This window comes from Gymnoscopelus braueri (genome assembly GCF_963280865.1).
Source record: "Gymnoscopelus braueri genome assembly, chromosome: 5".
Taxonomy (NCBI): Eukaryota; Metazoa; Chordata; class Actinopteri; order Myctophiformes; family Myctophidae; genus Gymnoscopelus; species Gymnoscopelus braueri.
This window is the reverse complement of record NC_137606.1, coordinates 16,573,672-16,594,798: the sequence shown is the minus strand read 5'-3', so window position 1 is coordinate 16,594,798 and position 21,127 is coordinate 16,573,672. Positions and strand designations below refer to the sequence as shown.

Below are 21,127 nucleotides of genomic sequence, written 5' to 3'. Positions count from 1 at the left end.
AGCTTCAGTCTGACATTAGCTCCAGTGTAGGCGATTACAAGGGGGAGGGGATTAGAATTTCCCCAAACCAATTAGAATTGGTTTAGATTGAACCTAAACCAATCACAAGGGATCCCCACCCCCACCTCCGACTCTCATTGGACGGTACTTTTTGTGAATACATTTTCACATTACAACACCAGACCAAGAGAGGCAGTCCACTCAGAGAGTGGGCGGTGTCTATGGTCTGGAACCAGGCTACAAGGAATCAGCTTTGACCCTTGGCCCGTTGACTTGGTGATGATGCCACCTAGAGGCATTTGTGGGAGACTATGGAAACTAGCTGACATAATTTGTCTGTGGTTCCCAGTATCAATCATGGGACCTCAATGGTCTTTAAAAAACCTTGTCTGTTTTAATTCATTTTAATGAAAGCGTACTGAAGCCTGCCCTGGTTAGACTACGCTGTGTTTTTCTATTTAGGAGTGTCTGTAGATGGAGTAGTAGCAGTAGTATCCGCCGAGGCCGAGGTACCAGTTGCGCTAGCATCTTTAGGCTGAGAACGGACGGGCCTACAAATCTCCTCGGTGTTAAGCTCAGGTTTAAGCAGCAGGACATAACACTTGGGCCCGAAGATGGTCGCAAGCAGGCCGGCGCTGGAGGCCAGGATGGCAAAGATCTGGACGGCCACCATGAACTTGCCACGCGTGCTGAGGTACGCCGGCACGAAGGAGATCCACACGATGAAGAACACCAGCATGCCAAATGTCGTAAACTTCCCCTCACTGAAAGATAGATTGGAAAGTACAAATGCTACAATGCCATGTTACTGTCAAAACAAGACGCCTTTGAAAGCCCAAATACCAGACTAAGGTGTAGATTAACAAAATTAGCACTGAAATAAGACTAAGAGCATAGGAAATTAATATCAAATGATTATGTGATATGGGTGTACAGTATGTGCAAGGGATGATTATTATTCCCAGTGAAACCTTATTAATGCTTTTTAAGCTTATTCATAATATATTTCTTATATTTGTTCTCTCTCAATTCTAACCTTGAGACACTGATGGGCCCAGTATATGCACACACACACACACACACACACACACACACACACACACACACACACACACACACACACACACACACACACACACACACACACACACACACACACACACACACACACACACACACACACACACACACACACACACACACACACACACACACACACACACACACACTCTCACACACACACACACACACACACACAGATGGACTGATGAATACTATACTTGAAGTTGTCCTCCAGCTTGCGAGCTACGAAGGTGAAGATGAGGGCGATCAGGGCCAAGAGGATGTCGTAGGCAAAGATAGCACAGATGAAGATGACAGAACCTTCATCACACTCCAGAATGATCTTCACATTCTGGTTAGCCATGTTCTTGATAGGGTGTGGCGGGAGGACGCAGAGCCACACTGTACATGCTATAGCCTGGGATTTAAGATGGCGGGTAAAGACAGTGAGAGACAGTAAGGATTAAGTGAAATGATGGAGACTACACAAGAATGCTACGAATGGCACTAGGTGTCACATGGACGGACCACATCAGAAATGTGGTCCTCAGCCCGGACCGCTGCTCCAATGCTGCTCCCGACGACCTTTGCTGCATGTCACTCCCAGTCTCTCTCTCCCCATTTCCTGTCTATCTACCGTATACTATCAATAAAGGCAGAAAAAGCCAAAAAATATATATAAATAAATGTGGTCCTCTATGAGGACCTACGGGTCACTGACAAAGTCAGAGAGAGAAGGATGAGGCTGGCAGGGCACTGCGTCAGGCACCCAGAACTAGAGGCAAGCTAACTGACACTATGAGCCAACCCAGGGCAACGCCAGGAAAGGCAAGAAGACGTGTACCACCGGCACCTACTGTATGTGGGTAGATGCACTGCGGCGCGACAGCTTAGCTAACAACGCTGTAGAGCTCAAGACCCTGATGTTAGATAGGAGAGTGTGGAAGGCAGCGATCCCGGAGTCCCAAGTTGGTGTTGGCTAGACCACACTCTCGCATTGCATTCTTCATAAAACGGACCTGAGTTGTAACTGTTAGTACTTGTACCACTTTTGTCCATCTAATACAGCAAATCTCTTTGCCCCAAATAGCCAATAGCTCACAACGTGTCGCGCTGCAATGCTTTGTTAGCTTATAGATTTTCGAATAGCAGATCAGTTAATAATAATAATAATAATGATTATTATTATTAGACCCAGATGCATCCAGAAACAGGGATCCTAACCACCGCAGAGTAGGGCTGCAACTATCAATTATTGTCTGAGCGATTATTCTATCGATCACTTTTTCTACCGATACGCAAAAATAATGAAAATGCTATAATCGATTATCAATTATTTCTTCATAATCGATTAAAACGATTAGTTCGATTCATTGTTGCACCCCGATTTGCACAGTCTCAATGTTCTACAAATTGTGTTTGATTAACTGGATGTCTACACCTGTGGTTCTCAAACCTTTTTGTGCCAAGGACCCCCAAATTGATATATGTTTGGCCGCGGACCCCCATCTGATTTTGTTTTGTGCCAGGGGTCCTCAAGAAGCAAAGATTTGAGTTAAAATGTTCGCTTTAAAAGGATATATATTCAAAGATTTTAGCAAAAAAAAACATTTTTGCTAAAATATAAATAAAATATAAATATAAAATAGCAGATCTACAAGCTCCCCCCCCCCCCCCCCCCCCCAAGGACCCCAAGACCCCACTTTGAGAACCAATGGTCTACACCGGGGTCTTCAACGTTTTCAGGCCAAGGACCCCCTAGCTGAGAGAGAGATGAAGCAGGGACCCCCTCTATATTGTATAAAAACGTGTTTCAGATTAAACCTTTTTTGTTTACTTGGTCTGCTCTTTTTTCCCTCTACACCTATACTTCTTTGCCAAAAATAGCCAATCTACAAGCTCACAACGCCTCGCAGCGCGAGGCGTTGTGAGCTTGTAGATCTGCTATTTTTGGCTAAAGTTCTCCTCAGAAAAGGGATGCTAGGGTTCAAGTGGTTAAGGTAAAAAAAAAAATCAAATGACACAAAGATTTGGCGGACCCCCTGTAGTAACTCTGAGGACCCCCTAGGGGTCCCGGACTCCCTGTTGAAGACCCCTGGTCTACACATCTGGTTTCCACACTCCCATTTACCTGTATCAGTGTCCCCACGGTGGCTATCACCCTCTGGTGCATAAAAGTGAGAGTGTCAGTTTCCAGGTTCTTGATGGGACTGTCATCGATCTTGACGGGGACCGTGTTGGTTGCTACGACATCAGGATCTCCAGCGTTGGCTGCTGCCTCGGCCGCAGCTTTGGCAGCTCTGGCGGCCGCTTTGACCCGATTGCGGGCCGTCTTCACCGCCCGGGCTCTGAGGAACAACACTACCATCTTACCTGAGATATGGGAATGAGATGTTTAAAGAGTTTTATAGTACCATTTTTTTAAACAAAAATCTTGCTGCTATTTGTTCTAAAAGCTTTATATCAAGCTACCCTTGTCTACATTTAACTATTTCTTACAGCAAATGAACTTTTTTGGAAGTTATTTTTTAATTAAGTTTCAATGTGACACCGCTCTGTTTCCACATACATACATACGTTTAGATTTTTTCACATTTTACCCTTGCTTTGGCAATGTAAATGTATGTTTTCTCATGCCAATAAAGCTCCTTTGAATTGAATTTAAATAAAGCTTGAATTAACATACATAAGTTCTGTGGAAGGAAATAAACACACACACCTTTAAAGGGGGTAGTTCACCATCTACAAGCTCATAGGGGTTTTGGGAGTCCTTGAAATGTTTAGATTAGATTTAGAAGACATTTGTAGAATCCCCAGAAGCACAAATTTCAACGAATCTTCAAAAAATAGCAGCTCTACAAGCTCATAGCGCGGCCGTGCTATGAGCTTGTAGAGCTGCTATTTTTTGAATAGCCCAAAGAAATCCAAAAAATGACACAAATGCGTTCCCGGGTGACTGAATGAATGGGTTGAAAGTGTTTAAGCGTAAAGCCAGGCTTCACCCACCCATGATGGAGGACAGGCAGAGAGCGAAGCCCAGAGCCAGGCCCACTTGGCTGGTCATGCAGCTCCAGGGTTCGGGTTTGCCCAGGAAGACGATGGAGCTGAGGAAGGTGACCACCAGAGAGAAGAGCAGCGAGAAGCTCAGCAGGGGGTCGTTGGCCTTCACCAGAGGGGTGTTGAGGTTGATGAGGAACACCACCTGTGCGAGGGACGGACGGACAGAAATAGACATTATCGTCGCTGTCGGGCAGAAACCTCTTATGTCCATATTCTAACTCTTTGTGTTTTTTGGTAAATTAACACCCTACTTGATCAGCGAAATAGCGTCACACAAAAGCATCAAAAGTAGCAGATCTGTGAGCTCGAAACGCGATGAGAAGCGACATGTTTTGAGCTTGTCGATCTGCTGCTTTTTGCTATTTTTGAATTTGAATCCTGAAAAGTAACGGTTTTGGAGATATGAGGTTTCCACCCGACAGAGACGATATACTTCAAAACCGCTTTTCAAACCGGCGTCCATATTTTTGGGCCATGTCATTATTATAGGCAGAGATTTACAAGACATTTGAAAAATATACCGCTCTACAAGCTCACAACACGTTCCGATGGGACACATGGTGAGCTGGTAAAACAGCTATTTTGCGACAATCGTATGTGTATAAAATAAGCCTCAAGTGATTACCGTACGTGGATTACACAGTAAAATCCTCTGTTTAGAGACTCTTGGGAATTACAAATGGATAAATTAACACTGACAATTTTACTGTGAAACTGTATGTATGTATGTATGTATGTATGTATGTATGTATGTATGTATGTATGTATGTATGTATGTATGTATGTATGTATGTATGTATGTATGTACGTACGTACGTACGTACGTACGTACGTACGTACGTACGTACGTACGTATGTTTGCAAGCTAATCTCTCACCATCACAGCTATGACGATCAGAGCCCCAAAGACAGAGATGACAATGAGAATGATCCCCAGAATCTCTCCAAAGGCCAGGAACTCAATGAGTTTGGCCACACACTCATCATGGGCCGCGTTGGACCAGTCGTCCTCGTAACACTGGATGCACTCACGAGCATCTGAGAGCGTGAGGCGGGTGGAGGAGATGGAGACAGAAGAAGAAGAACCATGAAGAAGACAATGATGAAGAAGAGGAAACCAAAAACAATCATTTTTTTGGACGTGTCAAAATACTTGACTTACTCCACACCTTTTTTTTTAAAGCTCAGTGGATGTATGATTGTATTTGTGTAATGTCCTACATAACATTTTCTCAATATCACCTTTTAACCACTTGAACACTAGCATCCCTATTCTGGCGGGGGAGGGGGGGGGTGTGCCTTGGGAGCTTGCAGATGGCCTATTTTTGCGATGACATTTGGTGTAGACTGGAGGGTTTATATTAAGTGGTTAAACAGTCAGGTATATTGTGGAATGTATCTTTAACCCATTAAGACCGGGAAAGCAACCACTTTAACCATTATCTTATACTTTGGCTATTCAAAAATAGCAGATCTACAAGCTCATGTATGAGCTTGTAGATCTGCTATCTGCTATTTTTGAAAAATCTTGAACATTTAGGAAAATCTTTGAATATAACATATAATAATAATATTTAAAGCGAACATTTGTAACTCAAATCTTTGATTCTGGGGGGTCCCCCGGAACAACATATTTTGAGATGGGGGTCCACGGCCAAATACATATCATTTTGTGTGGTCCTTGACATGAAATAAGTTTGAGAACCACTGATATTATATCATAACATAAGTTTAAAAAAAAAGAACTGTTAGGATTTTAAAAACATTTGTAGAAGCAAATATTTGAGTTGTGTTGTTCGCTTAAAAAAAATATATATATACGGTATATATAATCAAAGATTTGCACAAATTTTCATGATTTTTCAAATAAAATTGCAGATCTACAAGCTCATAGCTCATAGCTATGAGTTTGTACTGTATATCTTTATCTTCTATTGTTGAATAGCCAAAGAAATCTAAAAATGACGCTTTCCCGGTGTTCATGGGGTTAATGTAGAAGATGGAGGGTATATACTGACTGGTGGCGTTGCTGACCTCCCCATCGGCACAGGGGATGCAGTCGAAGCAGCACACTGGCTCTCCCTGTCTGATGCCCTTCCTGGTGCCTGGCTGGCAGTTCTCACTGCACACTGACCGAGGAGGCTGCCAGGGAAGAAAGACATTTAATGGCGCTTTATTGATTTATTTAGAGAGGACAGTGGCGAACAGCTGGTATACAGTAGGCATACAGTATTAGGCAAGGACAGAGAGAGAAGGGGGGAGCCAGGCATGTTGTGCTAAATATGCTACATTTTTGCTGATGATTCAGCTCTCCTAGACTCTCATCGTGATAAATTAGAGGTAGGAAAATGACTTAGTGCTGGACTCCACAAAATCAGCATCAGGTTATAAGACTATAAGTTGTCTCTCCATCTTGGAAAAACATTTGGGTCTAATGCAAAACTATAAAGGTCTCCTGGGTTCAGAGTGGTAATATATGGAGTTACAGCCAAGGAGGACGTTACTTATTAGACAATAAACTATCTGGAGAGTATGGCACTAAAGGGTATCTCAAAGGTCAATCAAAAAGCAACCTTTCTAGCTAAAATATCAACATTAATTGAAAGAAGTTCTCTGGAAATATTGTCCGGGACACTTCAATGTCATGCCTGTATATCCTGATACATTAGCATCCCTCAGATTCTAAAAAAAGAAGCTCCAGACGTCTCTAAATAAATTAGTTCGGCTGGTCCTTAAACTCCACCCCAGAACACATCTCCTCCCTCCTTATTAGCCTCAAGTGCCTCCAAGTGGAGGAGAGAGTATTAAGGTTCATGGTTCAACTTTATTGTCAACAATACCAATTACAAGTAAAAGACACGTGGAAATTCATTGTGCGCTAAAAACCAACAGTATCACATATTAAAATGATTATCCTTCACAGGATTGTAGACAATGTGGCTTCCAAATATTTATGCAATTACGGCTAGCGATGTTAACAGCTATTCTGACAGGGGGAGATCCACAGACTTTGCACTAATGCCATGCAAATTTAAAATCTACATGGCAAAGGACAAATGTTCTCATACTCTACAGCTGTTATGTGGAACGGTTTACCTGCAAGCATCAGGTCAACAAGTGCTATCGTTATCTTCAAGTCCTGGCTGAATAGCAGCTGATATCATTATAATATATTTGTATTTGATATGAAAATATATTTTATATTGATTTTATTTTATTGTATAAATTCCTTCTGCTAACGCCCCCCCCCCCTGCACGCACGCACGCACACACACACACACACACACACACACACACCTCGAATTCTTCATTATTCCATATGATGGATCTGTTCAGAATGGTCATATCGGCGTTTCCGGGCACCACGGCGCTGTAGTTCCCCACGGTGACAAAGTGAATGGTCCCGTCCTCTTTGGTCTGCCAGTTAAGGATGTCATAGTAACCGTCCACGTCCCCGTTCTTGAAGTAGATCTCCTCTCCGGTGTGGGGCATGTTGAAACGCACATTCTTCAGGTAGTACATCAGCTACACACAACACAAGGTGGTCAGGGTGATGAGTCACGCTTATTGTGGCCACAATAATTCCAATTCACAATATTATCACGATCGTCAAAATATGCTTAAAATGACACTTTTGTTAACCACTTGAACCCCAGCATCCACATTCTGGGGGGAACATTAGCCAAAAATAGCCGATCTACAAGCTCACAATCGTAAATAGCATACTGTATTCCGACAATGGTTTAAAATTCACACATAGCTATTCATAGCAAGAATAGTAATCCGATAAAATAAACTGTAAATTTGCGAGGCTGTAATTCCCTTCTACAGTATACAGTAAATGGTGCTTGGTTATGAGTGAAGGTCACCTGACACACATTATGTCAAATAGCTTTTAAAACGACTTGTTTTTTTTAACATTCGATGGCAGGTAGGTGGACTTCACTTCACAGGAAAATGCAATGAGCTTGATTCCCTGCACTGCAAGGGACGGATTCAGCGTAATATGTGTTATTTCTCCACTAAAAGCTATTCTGAGACACATGTGCACTCACTCATATAAGTGAGCACAATCACATGCACGCATGCACACACACGAACGCAGGCACAAACAAATGCACTCACATACACGCGCACACACATACCTGCCATGGTTCAAAGTTGGTGATGTCAGCGCAGCTGTTAGAGGCGAAAGGGCCCTTTCCAACCACACAATACTCCAGGTTGTGCAAGGCATGAGCCACTGCATACACTGCCTTATACACACTGTGGACAGACATATCATCATCATTATTATTGTTATTATTATTATTATTATTATTATCATCATTGTTGTAATAGCTTTAGCATCTGCTATGGTCATATGAGAGGGAATACTGGTTATAACCATAATAGTAGCAATAATAACTATTAATGTTGGTAGTCATACTGCACTAGTAGTGGTATTTCTGTATAATTGGCAACACGTCTGATAGAGTCATTTTGGTCTCTTATCTGAATTATCATAATGTGTCTAGGGTCCTTAACCTGGTTAAAATGTCCTATTAATTATGGTCTCATAATGGGCCTGTAATACTGTCATGTTAAAAGTACTCAGTACTCTGTACTCTCAGTCTCTCTGTCTGCCAACCAAGGCCATGTAGCTGCAGCTGCCGTAAGTGGCTATCTCCAGAATGTTCCCAATCAGTTAAAACATGTCTTGTCAACGCTTTGCGCTTTAATGTCAAATGGTGTGATCTAATGTCCTAATGACCTGTATCTCTATACATGACCTATATCTCTGTATGACCGGGATATTGTCACTAATTTACTCTGTCAGCTGTCACCCAATCACAGATAAAACCTGCCATATGCCCTATGATATCGAAGGGATAACTTGTTTATGGGACCGAGAATTGTACACAAGGACACCCTAAGATGAACAACAACTTATTATTCAGACAGCCAGACGCCTTGTCCATCTGATGACTTCCTTCTACGTATGAGGGTCTTACAACCAATCAGAAGAATACACCTATATCTGATGCCATGGATGTCCAACTCTGTATAAATAACATTGTCTGTTGTTAAAACTTCAGTGTGATTATTATTCTTGTCTGTAACTTGTACTGTCTCTGTGTACACGCTCGAGCAATATAGACTGATCATTTTTGACTTACCAGGTGTCTGACTATCATTTCTTTGGGTGTTGACTGGACGGGTATTGGGGGTCTTAGTACCAAACCATCTTTTTACATATTATTATAAAGTTAATTAATTATCAGCTTTATCAATTGGTCCTTCGAAAACGGTTAGATAGCCATTAGAGATTATAATTATTATAATTTTCTCTCGACCGGTCTGTTTAGAATCAGCTTTAAAAATTTCTTTATTTTGAATTCCTTCTGGGTGACGATTCAGCGGCGAATTCAGATTCAGTTTTTTTTACCCTTTTCCTTTTTTTTGGACCTCACTTCCTGCATTCAGTCAACACTCCAGAGAGCTGATCTGCTCATCTCCGCGTGCTGAGACGGTTCTTATCAACCACCCTGCAGCCAGACACTTTGGGTATGTGACAGTTCTGTATTGCTCACACAGGAGACTATTATAGTACTTGTTATATCTTGTTTGTCTTGTAGTTTATATGTGCTGTTTGTTTTGTTGATCTTGTTGTCGTAATGTACTGATTTTCTGATTCCATACTGATATTTGACCTAAGATTAACCCAGTCAGATATAGCCACCCTTTCACACTGCCTATTTGCTATATGTGGGTTAATGTTACACAACGGGTCTCATATCAACCCATAAGAGGAGAGTGTTCCAGTGTCACTCTCCAATCCTGGCTACATTTACCTGCTCGCCACAGGTAATACCATGTATACAGATCTGTGTTTTCTATGTCAGTATCACCCTTACCATCCCTCTTAATACGAAACATTACCAGCCAGCTGCATACCGAACATTACTAACATGTTCGACCCAGACGACAATTGCCAGGTTGTCATCCCTGTCACCCTTGCTTCAGAAACTTCAGTACATTGTGTTGTTCGTTTGTCTTGTTTGGTCAGTACATATTTTGTTTGTTTGTTTGTCTTCAATTATGAAACGAAGGGTTCGTTTGTCTTGTTTGGTCAGTACATATTTTGTTTGTTTGTTTGTCTTCAATTATGAGTTACATCCATGCCATTACAACGGTTCTGTCCATATAAACTATTATATAGTATCATATAAAAGTTGTCTCTCTCTCTCTGTCTCTCCCTACCCAGCCCTCCCAACCCTACATGCTGCGGCCCGTTATCACCTCGACCTTGTAATACACTGAAAACAGCTGCCTCGCTGTTACTTGAATCTTTTAGACCATTTCAACATTGACACACACAGAAACTTTCAGTGTGTGCCAATCAAGAGGGGAATTATTATATAGTATTATAATATAAATATAGTCCAGATACACCATTCAATTAATTGAGATCTCCTGTGTTCCTTCGACTTCTCTGTGTTCCTTTGTTTCAGACAACCTAAACCAGCTACGCCATCTCCTCAAATCAGCCCTAAAAACAGCATTACACCAGCACGGGACAGTTGGTATAATCTCTATTCCTTATCTCCTAGGATTATAACACAGCCTGCTGATTTGCGTATTTTTCAGAAACTAGCCACTTAAAACCTTCAATTTCATCCCTGTTTCCATACAGTAGAATACAGCCGAGCGTATTTTATTATTATTATTATTATAATTTTAACTTCACGTCATGGGCAGTCTAATACCAACCTTTACTTCATGCATGGCAAAACCAGAACGGCCAGTTATGGCCATACAGGGTCCTACTGTTCGCCCCCTTACACCACCTAGACAGGTTTCCAACACGAATCAGGCTAACATTACACACCCTCCAAACACCGGACACACTGCTGGACCTTCTACACCAGGTAAAGGTCGGGCTCCGCGAGATTATACGAGAGTCCAGTGTTATAGTTGTGGAAAATATGGACATACCCAGGCAAGGTGTTACAACCTAAACCAGGAACTTCCCTTTAAAATGCACACACGGACATCCCACCCCAAACTGTCCTGGAAAATTAAACGTAATCGCCCCATACTAATTATCGGCGACTCGAACTTGGCAAGAATGCCCATGCCACATCCAGGGTCAAACATACAGATACAGGCGTATTCAGGGGCAAAATATCCGCATTTCTCTCAACTTTTTGCAAGGACACCGGTAGACCACCACGCCACTGTTCTTGTCTTATCTGTAGGCATCAACCATCGGAATGAAAAATCCCAGCGGACTTGTTCCCAGCTAGATGAAATGTACAGGGCAGCTCAGACCACTTTCCCAAACGCCTCCATATACATCCCCATGGTAAATTTCAGTAACACACTGCCACCAGATCAGAGGAAGGAATTAGGGTTGCTTAATTTTCACATATATTCCCACTATCGCCATCTTCACACCCTCCCTGAAGCCGAGTTCGAGACTCAGGGAGATCAGATTCACTGGACCCCGCTGACTGCCAGTAGAATATTTGCCCATTGGGGACGTCAGTTAACCCAGTACACACTCGATGCTTTTGTTCTTTTGGGGTAAATTTCAATGACTCAACCAGTAACCTCTACACCCACTCACTTCATGAAATTCAAATTATAGGTTCATATGTGTCAACAAAATATTTATGAATGGCCATCTTGAAATAATCTGATACCTATTCCATATATATATTTTCCCAAGTATTAATCTCTCCTTATGTGCCTTGTTCTCATTTTTCTATATTCTATGTCTCACTTTCCGTCTACACCAGAAACTTGGCATCATGGCGTGAACGGCTTCCCAGGCGTGGCCCCACCAGTGATAACCAAGGGTGTACCGCTGAATCAAGCCAAATCACTATCTCCACGACACCCAGAGCACACCAGCGTATTAATTCCATTTGATTATTTGGCATTCATTAGTTCAGTTTCTGATGGGCTGATCTTAAGTTAAATCTGTTTAATATATTTTTTCACGTTAGAGGTTAGCTGAGATCTTATTTTTTTTGGTAGGTAAGGGGGTCCTGTTTATGACGACGGGGAAATCTTTTCTGGCATAAACGGAATCCCACCCTTTTGTTTATTTTGATCTACCCATCATTTTTTGACTTCATGTTAAAATTCCACCCTATAGTATTTTGTTGTAAAAACCTTCTCGACGTCTGTTTTATGCCTCACAGAATCACTGATACCCCGGAAGAAGGCAGCCGAGATCCATTCAGATCCAAATTACTGATTTTTTTTGTGACCCAAGACCGTACGGGATCAGAGGTCAGTGGATTTCAGGGGGGATCACAATGAGAGGTAAGGTGCATTTTAACATCTTACGCCTCCTGTGCTCCTTCTGAAACTCCAAAAAGAAAAAAAAAATACGATTTACACATTAATATGAATCCTGGTACAATTTGCTCAGTTTATAATAATAATTCATATCCATTTACTTAAAAAGGAAGATATTTCGTTAGATTCCCAGAGTACACTAAAATACTCATTGTCAATTTACCCACTACTAAGTATATTAGATAATCAAATTCATCATAGGTTCTCTCACTCCCTAATATAGCCTCTCATTTCTCCAGTTTCTTATCTGTTTACATTCTCTTGTTCAGCTGGTCTCATAACAAAGTAGGCTATGGTTAATAATTGCTCACAGAAGTGTGAAAGAAGGTAAAGAAAGTCAGTTATGTCGTAGTGAAGGTAAAGAAAGTCAGTTATGTCGTAGTGAAGGTAAAGAAAGTCAGTTATGTCGAGTAGGGAAAGTAAAGAAAGTGATCAGACAGAATGTAGAATGCAAAGGATTTCATTTTATTTTATTTTTCACCAGTTTGCTGTCTCAGAAAAGTCTGTGACCGAATTGTTATGAGAACATTCTGACTTTGTGAGGGCCACTGGGCTCAATATAACTTTAACCCATTCCTTCCAATTACAGTAACTCCCTTATAGCAATATCTATCTATCTCTATATATATAATATCAGTTTTATTACTGTCAGCCCATTATTAATATGTTTTCCTTTATTTTTGCCATAATGTCAGCACCATCAGCATATGAATGAGTTTGTTCATCTAATTTAGTAACTTTAACTGTTAAGCAAACTCCAATATCCAAAATCCCTTGTGGAGATTTCCGTTTCCGTTAGGGTCTGTAACAGCCACGTTGCTATGGCAACTCATTCCAAAATGACCTCTTAAAACTCAATTTCCCATAATTCCTTCTGGTATGAGACTCCATTTCCCATAATTCCTTCAGCAGGAAGTGTTAGTGGTATGTTAGACACGGTTCCATGGCAACCTAACCCTGTAGAGTCACTATTGAATTCCATTTAAAACATAGATCCGTTAAATTTACCCTAATAAGATTCAATTTGTTCTATATCAATATTGGTGAACATTAACTATAATATTAAGTTTATTATCAAGTCATTTTGATTTATTTTAAAAGTTTTGAAAATATTTTATCATTTTAACTTAAGATTTTTTTGTAAGCTTGTAGATTTGCTAATTTTCAGAAGCTATTTTTCTGTACTGATCTCATTTCAATATACTCTTCAGAACAAAGATGTTTATTCCTTATTTTTCATTGTTATATTTTAATTTTAAAAGTTGTAATAATAACTTTTAAAAAAAACATTTTTAAAAAGGGAAAAATTAATTTTAATTTTTTTATTATTATTATTATTTTTTTTTTTTTCATCCCCTTTCTCAACAACAAATCATCTGACACACACTATATTATAGATATATGGGTGTCAAATAGAGGGGAGTTTGATGAATATTTGATTTAAATATGATATGATTTAATGTTTAAATGCTGTGTTTTGTGTTTCATTTTCATTTTGTGTTTGTTTCATTTTAGAACGAGAATGTAAACCACCCCATAAATCCAATTCCTGGACAACTATAAGATTTCAACTTATGTCTTGGATAGACAGATGTTTGATGCCACATGCCTACATGCAATCAGGAAGTATTTCTTGAGTTTTAAGATGATATCACGTAAGTTTTTTCCCAAAATAAAGTGTAAAGTGATGTACAAATTTACATAGTACAGAAGTGTCCCGTTCCATTTTAAATACTTGTATCTTGATAAGAGCACAAGGACTGCAGCTCCACAAGGAGGAAGGTAACTTTTCTATTTCTGAACGTGTACAGAAACAATCAATGACCCGAGACGTAGGTCTCTTGTCAGATTTCAATATGAAAACTTACAGACTGGTGAGTTGTCCCTCCCTACAATCTCTCTGCTGCCATGCCATTAAACTGTGCTAAAATTGTCTGTCTTAGTTAAACCAAACATGTTGAAAAGATTTGCTTGGGACGGTGACATTAGCTGAGATTTTTTTGAATTATAATAAAGTTATTTGCAAAGTTGCAAAGGGAAAACTTGTGGAAACGTGTGGAGTGTCTTGGGAATTCATGAACTATAGCCCTGTTTTGCTTCCTATTTGAATAAATAAATTATACAGTCCTTTTGAAGAAGTATAAATGTGTATGTTATCTAACTAAGCATTTATTTTTGGCCTTAAGTCATTTAAATCTTTGCCTGTCTGTGATTTGGTTTTGAATAATGTCACAAGGTACAATCAGCTTGACCTTTGACCCTATCCAAATCATGATAAGATGTAGGATTGATAGAGTCATTTTGGTCTCTTATCTGAATTATCATAATGTGTCTAGGGTCCTTAACCTGGTTAAAATGTCCTATTAATTATGGTCTCATAATGGGCCTGTAATACTGTCATGTTAAAAGTACTCAGTACTCTGTACTCTCAGTCTCTCTGTCTGCCAACCAAGGCCATGTAGCTGCAGCTGCCGTAAGTGGCTATCTCCAGAATGTTCCCAATCAGTTAAAACATGTCTTGTCAACGCTTTGCGCTTTAATGTCAAATGGTGTGATCTAATGTCCTAATGACCTGTATCTCTATACATGACCTATATCTCTGTATGACCGGGATATTGTCACTAATTTACTCTGTCAGCTGTCACCCAATCACAGATAAAACCTGCCATATGCCCTATGATATCGAAGGGATAACTTGTTTATGGGACCGAGAATTGTACACAAGGACACCCTAAGATGAACAACAACTTATTATTCAGACAGCCAGACGCCTTGTCCATCTGATGACTTCCTTCTACGTATGAGGGTCTTACAACCAATCAGAAGAATACACCTATATCTGATGCCATGGATGTCCAACTCTGTATAAATAACATTGTCTGTTGTTAAAACTTCAGTGTGATTATTATTCTTGTCTGTAACTTGTACTGTCTCTGTGTACACGCTCGAGCAATATAGACTGATCATTTTTGACTTACCAGGTGTCTGACTATCATTTCTTTGGGTGTTGACTGGACGGGTATTGGGGGTCTTAGTACCAAACCATCTTTTTACATATTATTATAAAGTTAATTAATTATCAGCTTTATCAACGTCTATTCCAATTGGGTGCTTTAAGAGGAAAACTTAAAGTGACAGATAATCACACAATAATGCATTATGAAGCAATTAACAATGATTATAATGCAATAAACGGGTCCATTTGGTTCCATTTGTACACTGTCAGAGTTACAGCCCTAGCCTTGTAAGGATCCATTTGTGTCCTGAGTCTGACTATCGATAACTTCGCTGGGGGTCCCCTGGAACCACCTCAAGGAGCCATGGGTAGGGTCCCCCAGACAACCACCTTCAGAACCACTTCTTCATCATGAGCACTGACCTGTACGTCATTCGTAGCTGTGAGACGTCGGTGTATGTGTTATTGAGGTCCAACAGAGCCTTGCTTCCAGCCTCGTTTCCTGCCTCGTTTCCAGCTGGACACAGACCGTCAGGCGCAGCTTTCTCTGCTCTGGACAGAGTGCGGTTAGCCGCCCTGGCCCTGGCTTTGGCCTGCTTCAGAGCCTTGCCATATTCCATTGTACAGTTAAACGCCTGTAAACATAGATCAGTGGTTCTCAAACCCTTTCACGTCAAGGACAGATATATTTGGCCGCAGACCCCCCCATCTGATTGGTTTTGTGTCAGGGACCCCCATAAGAGAAGATTTGTGTTGTTAAAATGTTCCAAAATCATTCCCGATATTTCACAATTTTCAAAGATTTTTGCCGTGTTGTGAGCTTGTAAATCGGCTATTTTCGAATATCCAAAGCATAAAATAGGGATAAAGTGGCTAAACTGATGCTATATTAACTCATTTTTCTGGGCCCCACTTTGAGCCTCTCTTGGGCCCCACTTTGAGAGCCACTGAGAGCTTTCGGTGTGTTTGCTCAAATGATTTTTAAAGCATCCTGCACCACATTCAAATAAGTCTCAGAATGCTTTTAAAGATACTGGATGTGACTAATACGAGGATGGCGACAGATACACAACCCCCAAACCCCATTGTCACGGGTAGGTGGATACCAATACACACCTTTTCCCAGAATGTCTCTGTGAGAGAATCTTCCATTATGTCTAAGTCCAATAGATGGCGTTGAAGTCCTGGGATGACTGCTCTCCTCAGCCCAAAGCCTAGGGTACCACCCAGCACTGGGTTTATCTGGACACACACACACAGACACAGACACACACACACACACACACACACACACACACACACACACACACACACACACACACACACACACACACACACACACACACACACACACACACACACACACACACACTTTAGCCATTTAGCAGACACTCTTAATCCAGAGCGACTTACAGTAAGCAAGGACACAAGTTAATACATAATTATTATGATGTATTACTACATAATACATCATAATACATCAATAATAGATCAAATGCATAGAAATAGTAATCTAATAATAAAGTAATACATAAGTAAACCAATAATCTAATAATAACTAATACATACGTAAACCAAGAACCTATCATCAGCCTACATTGAAACTATACACACAATAGCAGTGGTAGGCAACAGGCGGCCCGACAAATAATTTTGTAAATCATTTACAATAGCTGACTGACAGTCCAGGTAGGATATGGACAGCAATAGCTTTGATTTGATGAAATCAGGTATGATGAACAAATAGTTATATTTCCATTCTTTGAATGTTATGTTCACCTCTTGAGACTTTTGGATGAAAAACTCCTCACACGTTTAAAAAACACACCAAAGCTGTGTTTCACATGCCTTAAATGATACATTGTTTCACTAAAATGTTCACTAAATATCCTCTGAGTGAAACATTCAAGGATGACGCCTGCACAAAAAGTATTACATAAGCAGCTGGCATCTGTCTACATAACATGCTATCTAAGTTACATTTTAGCCTTTGCACACACACACACACACACACACACACACACACACACACACACACACACACACACACACACACACACACACACACACACACACACACACACACACACACACACACACACACACACACACACACACACACACACACACACACACACACACACTCTCTACAGGTAAAAACATATCAAAAGACACACTTAATGTCATCATATTTGTCCCCAGTAGGAATTCGTTTTTTTCCTAGTCACATTATTTGCTACTGTAAATAAAGTTTGGAGCATTAAAAGTGAGTTGCGAGCCCTCTTCTCATTTATGCTACTTTCGCAGTGGCTCGGTTGAAGACGGAGGAATGTGCTTTATTTATACCTGACCCGCGACACCCCAGAACTCACCCCAGGCAGGTTGATGACAGCGGAGGTGACCCAGGCTTCGCTGGCGATCCAGGTGCGGTTGGTGACGTTGTGCCGGAGCAGCTCCAGGATCAGAGGGCTGAGGTCCACGTCCGAGGCGAACACCACGATGATCTTGGCCGTGGATTCCACCACAGTGTCTACGATGCGCTGGATTGCCCCCGGGGAATAGACCTGGACGGAGTGTCATTCATGAAATGACTCTTTTGACCCATTCAATCTGGGAACGCATCTCTGTCAGATTTCTTTGGCTATTAAAAAATGGTGAATATTTTTGCAAATCTTTGAATATATATATATTTTTTAAAGCGAACATTTGTCAAATATTTTGTTCCAGGGACCCCCCAGAAGTAAAGATTTGAGTTACAAATGTTCGCTTTAAAAATATATATTCAATGATTTGCACACATTTTCACGATTCTTTTATTTTTTTGCAGATCTACAAGCTCAGTGTGGCACTCGCTATGAGCTTGTATATCTGCTATTTTTTGAATAGCCAAAGTATAAAATAATGGTAATAACTGGTTACACAGATCAGACAGACAGCCAGACAGCCAGACAGACAGACAGACAGACAGACAGACAGACAGACAGACAGACAGACAGACAGACAGACAGACAGACAGACAGACAGACAGACAGACAGACAGACAGACAGACAGACAGAGACAAGACAAGACAAGACAAGACAAGACAAGACAGAGTTCTTCTCACCTTAGGCAAGGTCTCAGAGAAGGAGATGCAGACGCCGGCATCCTCCACTTGTTCCTTGAAGGCCTTGATGCCATACTTGCCATAGTCATCGTCAGCAGCTATGGTGCCCACCCATGTCCAGCCAAAATGCAGCACCAGCCGAGCCATGGCATGAGACTGATGCTTATCAGTGGGGATGGTCCTCAGGAAGGTGGGGAACTGGAACTTACTCTCCAAGGCTGAACAGGATGAGGCGTAGCTGACCTGGAGGAGAGAGATGAGGAGAGGAGAGGACAGGAAGAGAGGAGAGGAGAGGAGAGGAGAGGAGAGGAGAGGAGAGGAGAGGAGAGGAGAGGAGAGGAGAGGAGAGGAAGGAGAGGAGGGGAGAGAGATGAGATGAGATGAGGTGTGGAGGGGAGGGGAGGGGATAGGAGAGGAGAGGAGAGGAGAGGAGAGGAGAGGAGAGGAGAGGAGAGGAGAGGAGAGGAGAGCAGAGGAGTGGAGAGGAGAGGAGAGGAGAGGAGAGGAGAGGAGAGGAGAGGAGAGGGCCTTACCTGTGGGAAGTGATATAGCCCCAGTATCCTAGCAGTGGCGATGGAGAGATCCGAGCCGCCGGCGCCCACCAAAGCGGCGAGGGGGGCCCCGTCGCCACAGCGGTAGTTGGGGACCGCCTCGTCCTGGCCTGTCAGGTACGTCAGTGTGCCCTCAACGGCCTTGGAAATGGTGAAGCAGGAGTCGTAAATGACGTAGCCCAGGTCCGTATTGGGCAGAATGTCGTCCCTTCTGTTGATCTCATCGAGGGCAAACAGCATAGTCTGGGCCCAGCGAAATGTACGGAAGTTAAATCTGTGTGGAGAATAAGCAGATTTAGTTTCCCTCAAGTCTCTCACCGGCAGGGTTCAATTTGCTGGAGATCAGAGATTCCCGTGTTAGCCATGCCCAAATATGGAGTCCATCCCATCAGTACCATTACGTCATATTGATGACATCAAAGTAGCCTACCCCATATACGGGCCCCTGATGGTCGGTCGGTGGACAACATGTACTGATGTCAGACACCAACAGAAACCGTTGCCTAAAAACGGACGCCATCGTCAAAGCACACTGTGTCCCTTTCATAACAGACACAACAGAAATCGTTGCCTAACTAACAACACCGATTTGTGCATGTGGCCCCTGGAGGCCCTTGCTACGCCTGTGTGTGTTAAAAAATATTTATGAAAAAAGTAATTGGAAAAACACACGCATTAGAAGGACAATATCAGTCACCAGAGCCAGGGATTGTGTGTTTTAAATGAATCTAACATGGTTAAAATGGAGTTTGAAGTTACAATGGGTTTATATAGGAAGGGGGCGTGTCTAACATAACATGCACTGATGTCTGCCACAACGTAAGGCCCGAACCGCAAGTAAATCTAAAATGGCATAAAGTTACTTCCTTGGCCTGCTGTCAAAGTTCACAAAAATGTGGCACTGATCAGTCCAGCGGTTTGTGAGATTAGCCCCGGAGAAGACAAGCAAACTAACACACAGACAGACACATTTGTAGACGGCTAGCCTCCTACAGATTCAGGCTATAAACATAGCAAACAAATAGAAACAAATTGATGGATGGCAGTGCGTAAAAGTAACTACATAATGTGAGATTGTTGTTCAAGTTGTTTATGGAGCGTGCTAATCCTCAGGGACAGTAGCACAGGGTGGTATTAGAATGGGAGAGAGGAGGTGGCATCAACCTTGCCATCACAAAATATACGACACATCTTCCCCCTGATATCCTGATACCGGTGAAATGTGTCTTTCCATTAAAATCCCGGCAGAACTAATTCTGAACCTGATGAGATTCGTTTTTTCTTTTAAACCTTTCTACACACAAGCGTTCCCAAGTGAAATCAACAATTAAATGGTTTAAAGACAAATCAAATCTGTGAGAAATGTGAAATTATGTTAAATGCAGGCCAAATATCCTCGGCCTGACTGACTCCTGAAACAATGTACAGTATAAAGAGCTTCATAATATACCTGTAACAGTTCCTCAACTAATCTTGATGTCTGTAGTAAACAAGATCTCACTATATAGGTGAGACCTATATCCCATAATTATTAGTTGTAAATAGAACAGAAGTTACATTTTAAGTTTCTCTCCAAGTTAGGTTCATTAGGTCAGCTCTTACTTTGTTCAATAAAAATAAGGGACCTTTGGGTCCGAGTAATGATCTGGACTCACCCTTCGCACCCTGCAGAAACAGGGCTTCTGGAGGTATTGCGTTTAACGGCAGCAATACGTTGGTGAACAGGAAACATCCCTCCGATTACAACCTTCTTTTTGTCTACATCTTTGTATCCACTCAAGGTGAATTTGGCCTTCAGCTTGCAAGTGGATTTTGCTGAAACTGATGCGTAAATGTAGAAAAATGCACATAATCCAAACAAAAGTCGTCTAATTTCCATGCTATGGCGTAAAAAACCTTGTCACAGAGTTGTCGCTTTACCAGGCAGTAATGGAACAGGCAACTGTGACAGGTGTCTGCATCTATTCTCTCGGGGATACTGTTGCGTGGAGAACACACATTGGACAGAAAAGACTAATGATGCATTTGTACAGTAGATATGG

At 41.5% G+C, this 21,127-nt stretch overlaps 1 protein-coding gene across 1 annotated transcript; it reads right to left on the bottom strand.

The window, feature by feature from the left end:
* Positions 1-346: 346 nt before the first annotated feature.
* Positions 347-20,964, bottom strand: vmn2r1 (vomeronasal 2, receptor 1; the record flags this gene model as incomplete). The annotated part of the gene is made up of 14 exons (XM_080429091.1): positions 347-764; positions 1,281-1,480; positions 3,194-3,435; positions 4,069-4,264; positions 5,000-5,160; positions 6,141-6,264; positions 7,420-7,647; positions 8,268-8,388; positions 15,854-16,065; positions 16,547-16,672; positions 17,803-17,994; positions 18,535-18,777; positions 19,068-19,359; positions 20,741-20,964. The coding sequence occupies 14 exons, from the start codon at positions 20,962-20,964 to the stop codon at positions 455-457; spliced, it is 2,871 nt and encodes a 956-aa protein (XP_080285217.1). The 3' UTR covers positions 347-454.
* Positions 20,965-21,127: the final 163 nt, after the last annotated feature.